General features: G+C 44.2%; 1 protein-coding gene across 1 annotated transcript in view; it reads left to right on the top strand.

The window, feature by feature from the left end:
• Positions 1 to 7,457, top strand: part of LOC132571890 (zinc finger protein 420-like) — a 92,795-nt gene extending 85,338 nt beyond the window's left edge. Inside the window, exons 5-7 of the mRNA XM_060238682.1 lie at positions 4,372 to 4,500; positions 4,821 to 6,967; positions 7,239 to 7,457. Of these exons, the coding sequence (XP_060094665.1) occupies positions 4,372 to 4,500; positions 4,821 to 6,967; positions 7,239 to 7,457 (2,495 nt within the window). The remainder of the gene's footprint in view (positions 1 to 4,371; positions 4,501 to 4,820; positions 6,968 to 7,238) is intronic.
• Positions 7,458 to 7,696: the final 239 nt, after the last annotated feature.

Here is a 7,696-nt window from a genome sequence, read left to right on the forward strand (position 1 = left end):
GTTCAGTCCCCAGCATCTCCATTTAACACGATCAGGAAGGAGGTGATGTGAAAGACCCCTGCCTGTCCCAGAAGAGCTGCTGCTGGATTGAGTAGACCGGGGTGGCCAACGGTAGCTCTCCAGATGTTTTTTGCCTACAACTCCCATCAGCCCCAGCCAGCATGGCCAATGGCTGGGGCTGATGGGAATTGTAGGCAAAAACATCTGGAGAGCTACCGTTGGCCACCCCTGGAGTAGACAATACTGACGTCAATAGCCCAAGGGTCTGATTCAGTATAATGCAGCTTCCCAGGGGTGGAATTCTAGCAGGAGCTCCTTTGCATGTTAGGCCACACATCCCTGATGTAGCCAATCCTCCATGAGCTTACAGGCTCTTTTTTGTAAGCTCTTGGAGGATTGGCTACATCAGGGGTGTGTGGTCTAATATGCAAAGGAGCTCCTGCTAGAATTCCACCCTTTCGGCTTCCTGTGTTGTTCATGTATTTGTACTTGCCCAATGGCAACTGAGCCCAGAGTTGTGGCCATCACCCAAGCCAGAGAAGTTGCCTTGACCTCATACAAAGGGGATGAAGATATTGGATTTATATCCCGCCCTCTACTCTGAATCTGAGTAGCTCACAATCTCCTTTATCTTCCTCTCCACAACAGACACCCTGTGGGGTGGGTGGGGCTGAGAGGTCTCTTACAGCAACTGCCCTTTCAAGGACAACCTCTGTGATAGCTATGGCTACCCTTTCAAGGACAACCTCTGTGATAACTATGGCTAACCCATTCCAGCAGCTGCAAGTGGAGGAGTGGGGAATCAAATGAGAGGCCTTCAGAAAGACTCTGGAAGAGGCTAGTTCCTCATTTCTCTGTTGCCAACCTTTTCAACTCGCCTTTCCCCCTGGATGGAATTAGCAATATCCATTCTGCTTGTGGTCTGGAAATGAACCAAAGTGGGTCCTGATGGGTGTACCTGAGCACCATCCAGTTCCACGGGTTCAAAAGGAGACTGCGCACAAATAAAGCAGACCCCTTTAAAAAGATATAAAGGTTTATTAAGGATGTAAAATTAAGGCATCTCTAAGCAGCAGTTTCTATTACTCGGTAGCAGAAAAACAAGAAAAGCTAATTGTTCTATCTGATTCATGAAAGTCCTGGTATTAGAAGGAACCTCTTTTTGCAGCATCGATATTCCAGCTGTAGCTTAAGTTACTTTACCTCAGGAATCCTGAATTCATTTGCTATAGGGGACAGATATGACATATATGGAATTTTGGTTGGCTGGGCCATGTGGCTTATAAAACGTAACACCAGGTAGCGGAGATCTAAAGTTTTGTAAACTTTATAAAGTTTACAAACGTGAATGAGCTCAGCAAAAAAAAAGATAAAGAAACACACACACACTCCAGTGTTACGAACATATGAAGCTGCCTTCTGCTGAATCAGACCCTCAGTTCATCAAAGTCAATATTGTCTACTCAGACTGGCAGCGGTTCTCCAGGGTCTCAAGCTGAGGTTTTTCCCACCTACTTGCCTGGACCCTTTTTAGTTGGAGATGCTGGGTCTTTATATAGGCAAGCACAATTAAACGTATTTTACCAGTTCCTGGGTAAGCATTAAGTTGGTGTGTTCCTGGTAAGCATTAATTTGGTGTGTCCTCACCAATGTTCCCTCTAAGCTGCAGAGTCTTGTGAGCAAAAGTTCCACTTTCTGAGCTACTGGCATTAAAAGTTGTGAGCTACTGCATCAATTAGAGTGCTCTGAGGTCATCCTTCCTAAAACAAAAATGTGTGAGTTGGAGGCTAAAAATCTGTGAGGTAGCTCACGCTAACTCAGCTTAGAGGGAACGCTGGTTCTCACCACATTGCCCCAGATGTAGACAAAAATCCACATAGGCAGACTGGAGAGCCAGCAGAGCAGCATTGGGCTAATGACCCCATGCTGCCTGGGGAGCAAACCCTTTCCCCAACCAGCTCTCATGGTCAATTCTCTGAGCCAGTCTAGGACCCATGAGAAAACATGAAATGGCTGGGCACTGCAAATTTCTTCCTCCCCCCCCCCTCCAGTCTAGAGTGGCAGTTAAAATTATTACTAATAAACTAAATTCACTTGATTTCTCCCCTCAATTAATTCTGTCCCTTAACAGAGATCAGGCCAAAAAAGTTTTACAACAAAGGATAATGGATTCAGAAAGACACCTCGATCTCTCAAGATGCCCGGATTTTATTGTGTCTGATCCAGTTAGGTGCCATCTCGCTCCTCTCCCCTATCTTATTAACTTAGAGGATCACAAGATGAGGAAAGCTTTCTCCCTGGCAAGATGTTCAACTTTTCCTTCTACTGTCCTTGAAGGAAGGTACAAGAAAATTCCATGTGCTCAGAGACTTTGCCAGTGTGAGTTGCGAGAAATAGAAACAATTGAACATGTGCTCCTAATATGTTCTCGGTATAGTTCCGCCTGCACTAAATATATTCCCCCTTGGGTTAAGGCTAAGCCGGGCTGAACAGAGTCTGCTCAGGTAGTCTGTCTCCTCTCAGACGGCAATCAGAATATTACGAAACAGGTAGCTAAGTTCTGTAATAGGAGCCCCGTGGCACAGAGTGGTAAGCTGCAGTATTGCAGTCCAAACTCTACTCACAATCTGGGTTCGATCCCAGTGGAAGCTGGGTTCAGGTAGCCAGCTCAGGGTTGACTCAGCCTTCCATCCTTCTGAGGTCGGTAAAATGAGTACCCAGCTTGCTGGGGGTAAAGTGTAGATGACTGGGGAAGGCAATGGCAAACCACCCGGTAAAATAGTCTGCCGTGAAAACATCATGATTCGACATCACCCCAGAGTCGTGCTTGCACAGGGGACTGCCTTTATCTTTAAGTTCTGTAATGCTTGTCTTTGTATTAGAAATGCATATATCTCTTGATTTTATTGATACTTTGATTCATTTTTATCTATTCTGTTTTAACCATGGATAATTTTGCCATTTAATGTTCAAATTTGTTTCAGTTATTAGGCTTTTATGGCTGGCTTGGTGCCGTATAAATAAACTGAGTGAAGTGGCTCTCTAAAGTCTCAGGCTGAAGTCTTTCTTATAAGCCACAGCCTAGTCCTTTTAACTGGAGGTACCAAGGATAAAAAATGGGACCAAGAAGAGGCTCTTCAGTTGAGCCACAACCCCCTCCCCCAATCAACATGAATGAGCTCAGCAAAAAAAAAGATAAAGAAACACACACACACTCCAGTGTTATGAACATATGAAGCTGCCTTCTGCTGAATCAGATCCTCGGTCCATCAAAGTCAATATTGTCTACTCAGACTGGCAGTGGTTCTCCAGGATCTCAAGCTGAGGTTTTTCCCACCTACTTGCCTGGACCCTTTTTAGTTGGAGATGCCGGGGATTGAACCTGGGGCCTTCTGCTTACCAAGCAGATGCTCTACCACTGAGCCACTGTCCCTCTACCACTTGTGTTGCAATGGGGAGCATGAAGGAGGCAAGGGGGAGGTGGAACCAGTTACACTAAGGCAAGCCAAGGCAGAAGAAGCCCAGCCCCTTCCCCAACAAAGTAGAAACACACAGCCACTGTAGCAAAGCAAAGCATGGAGGAAGGAAGGGGAAGTGGAGCCAGCTGCACCTGGGAGACTCAAGGCAGAAAAAGCCCAGCAAACACAATAAAAAAGAAACACCCACTGTACCAAAGCAAAGCACAGAGGAGGGAAGGGAGAGGCGGAGCCAGCTGCACCAAAGGAATCCAAGGCATATCAAGCCCAGCTTGCGGGTCGTATTAAAGCCCAGGCTGGCCAGTTCTGGCCTGCAGGCTGCACTTTGGCACCCCTCCTCTTCATGAAACTATTTCTCATAAAGCCAGGGCTTTTTTTTGAGCAGGAATACAGTTCAGGCTGGCTTGGCATGAGGGGTGTTGCCTAATATGCAAATGATCCCTTGCTGGGCTTTTTCTACAAAAAGCCCTGTGAAACCATGGTGATATCAGGGGGTGTGGCCTAATACGCAAATGAGTTCCTGCTGGGCTTTTCCTACAAAAATAGCCCTGCAGAAAACCATTTGTCAAGTCACAAACATCTGCAACTCAGAATAAGGTACTTAATAATCACATTAACCTTTGGGAATCTAGGGTGCTTTGCCTCTCAGGTCCATTCCACTTTTCCTGGTTGGGATTATGAGCTTGACCTTCTAGAAAAAAAAAGATTTAAAACTTCTTCTAATATACTTTTTTAAAAAATCAGAAATATAAAGGTACAGAGAAAGAAAATAAAGGAGGAAAAAAGAGATATTAAGAGAACTTATCAATAAACTGACGAGAAAATTTATTCTTGGATTGCTTTCCTTCCCCATATAAGAATGATCATTTTCTCTTCCTTTCTCCCTCTCTCTCAGCAAAAGAAGCCAGAAGTATAATAGAGACTTTGATGGACACAAACAATAGCCTTGCACTCAAAGAAAGGCTGGAGAGTTCCTCAAGAGGCTCACAAAAGCATATTTCCTTCCCAGATGAGCTCACTGAAGGTGAGTATTCTTCATGTTATATCAAGGAAACAGCCACATTCACTTCTGAACAACCTGTGGTTTGGTACAATCATATAGTCCGCTGGTTAAAGAGAGAGGGACCTGAAGTCTGGAAGCTCAGAAGCTCTTTCTGGACAAGAGCTCAGCTGTGGCTCTTGAGGGGGTGAGGGATCATTAAATACTAGAAATTCTGTGGAAAGGCAGAAGGGTGATTAAGAGCAGCCAAGCTGGATGAGGCCCAAGGGCCTACTGCAGTCACATAGCCCCAGCCATATAGATGCCCTCCCAGGTGCTAAGAGGATCTCTCTTTATTCCAGCAGAGGATGATCAGAGGAATGAGGAGAGTGAGGAACTTCATCAGCAAATGCCAGATAGAGTTGAAAATGAAGACTTGAAAGAAAATGTCATCGGTCGAGGCAGACTTAACAGAAAGAAAGGAAGCCGTATGGTTGAGAAGAGAGATAAAACACAGCATAATGTACATTTCCAACAACACAAGATAATGAAGCCAAGGAAATCCATTCAGTGTGGAAAGTACTTCAGAAAGAAATCACTGCTCCTTGTGCAACGAAGAATACACAGAGATAAAAAACCTTTTGAATGTTCAGAGTGCAGAAAGAGATTTAGTCAGAGTGGCCATCTTCAACAGCATCAGAGAACCCACACCGGGGAGAAACCATTTGAATGCTCAGTGTGTGGAAAGAAATTCAGCTGGAGTGCTGCTCTTCAGATGCACCAAAGAACCCACACAGGGGAGAAACCTTTTGAATGCTCACTGTGTGGAAAGAGATTCAGTCAGAGTGGCATACTTCAACGGCATCAAAGAACCCACACAGGGGAGAAACCTTTTGAGTGCTCACTGTGTGGAAAGAGATTCAGTCAGAGTGGCATACTTAAACGGCATCAAAGAACCCACACAGGGGAGAAACCTTTTGAATGCTCAAAGTGCGGAAATAGATTCAGATTGAGTAGCCATCTTCAAAAGCATCTGAAAATCCATACTGGGGAGAAACCTTTGGAATGCACAGAGTGTGGAAAGATATTCAGTCAGAGTGGCACTCTTCAACTGCACCTAAGAATTCATACAGGAGAGAAACCTTTTCAATGCTTACAGTGTGGAAAGAGTTTCAGTGTGAGGGGGAATCTGCAAAAGCATCAGAGAACTCATACAGGAGAGAAACCTTTTGAATGTTCAGTGTGTGGAAAAAGATTTAGTGTGAGGGGGAATCTGCAAAAGCATCTGAGAACCCACACAGGGGAGAAACCTTTTGAATGTTCAGTGTGTAGAAAGAGATTTAGTCAGAGTGGCACTCTTCAATTGCATCAAAGAACTCATACAGGAGAGAAACCTTTTCAATGCTTGGAGTGTGGAAAGAGGTTCAGTGCCAATGGGAATCTTCAACTGCACCAGAGAACCCACACAGGAGAGAAACCTTTTGAATGCCCAATGTGTGGGAAAAGATTCAGTGTGAGTGGGAATCTTAGGAAGCATCAGAGAATGCACACAATGGAGAAACCTTTTGAATGCTCACAGTGTGGAAAAAAATTCAGTGAGAGGGTGGGTCTTCAGCAGCACCAAAGAATCCATACAGGGGAGAAACCTTTGGAATGCTCAGTGTGTGGAATGAGATTTAGACAGAGTGGCACTCTTCAGCGACATCAGAGAACCCACACAGGTGAGAAACCTTTTGAATGCTCAGAATGTGGAAATAGATTCAGTTGGAGTCGCACTCTTCAACAGCACCAGAAAACCCACACAGGGGAAAAACCTTTTAAATGCTTAGAGTGTGGAAAGAGATTCAGTCAAAGCGGCACTCTTCAACGGCATCAGAGAACCCACACAGGGGAGAAACCTTTTGAATGCTTAAGGTGTGGAAAGAGATTCAGTGAGAATTGCACTCTTCAGTTTCATCAAAGAACGCACACAGGGGAGAAACCTTTTGAATGCTTAGAGTGTGGAAAGAAATTCAGTAGTACGAGCAATCTTCAACTGCACCAAAGAACCCACACAGGGGAAAAACCTTTTGCATGCTTAGAGTGTGGGAAGAGATTCAGACAGAGTTGCAATCTTCAACTGCACCAAAGAATCCACACAGGGGAGAAACCTTTTGAATGCTCAGAGTGTGGGAAAAAATTCAGTCAGCGTTGTAGTCTTCAGCAGCATCTAAGAACCCATACAGGTGAGAAACCTTTTGAATGCTCAGAGTGTGGGAAGAGATTCAGTGTGAGGGGGAATCTTCAAAAGCATCAGAGAATCCACACAGGGGAGAAACCTTTTGAATGCTCAGTGTGTGGAAGGAGATTCAATGAGTGTCGAGATCTTCAACGGCATCTAAGAATCCACACAGGGGAGAAGCCTTTTGAATGTTCAGTATGTAGAAAGAGATTTACTCTGAATTCCACTCTTCAGCGGCATCAAAGAACCCACAGTAAGGAGAAATCTTTGGAATGCTCACAGTGTGGAAAAAGATTCAGTCAGAATGGCAGTCTTCAAAAACATCTGAAAATCCACAGAAAGCTGAAACCTCTTGAATGCTCAGAGTGAGGGAAGATACTCAGTGAGAATTGCAGTCTTCAACTTCATCAAAGAAACCACATAGTGGAGAAACCTTTTAAAAGTGTGGGAAGAGATTCAGTTGGAATGGCAATCTTCATAAGCATCTAAGGAAACACATGGGAGGAAACTTGAATGCTCAGTATTCGCAAAGAAATTCAGTTTGAGTTCGCCTCTTCGACAGAATCAAAGAATCCTTAAAGAGAAGAACAATTTTGAATGCTCAGAATATGGGGAGAGATTCAATATGTCTTCCAGTCTTCAAAAATATCTAAGAACCAAAACACTGGTGAAACCTTTTTACTGCTTGGAGTTTGGAAAGAGCTTCTGTCCCAGCTGCATTCTTTCAGCAGCATATAAGAACTGCAGAGGAAAGAAACCTTTTAAATGCTCAGAATGTTGACAGATTCTATATTGTGGCTCTCTTCAGTATATTCCAGGAATACACACTGGTCTTCTTCAGTGGCATCAAAGAACCCTCACAGGGGAGAAACCTTTTGAATGCTCAGAATGTAGATAGAAATTCAGTTGGTCTGACAGTCTTCAAAGACATTTAGGGACCCCCACAGGAGAAAAACCTTTTAAATGCTTAGAAAATAGAAAGAAGTTCAATCGAAATTGCAATCTTCAGCAGCGTCCAAT

Source organism: Heteronotia binoei, chromosome 5, assembly GCF_032191835.1.
Source record: "Heteronotia binoei isolate CCM8104 ecotype False Entrance Well chromosome 5, APGP_CSIRO_Hbin_v1, whole genome shotgun sequence".
In the NCBI taxonomy this organism is placed as follows: domain Eukaryota; kingdom Metazoa; phylum Chordata; class Lepidosauria; order Squamata; family Gekkonidae; genus Heteronotia; species Heteronotia binoei.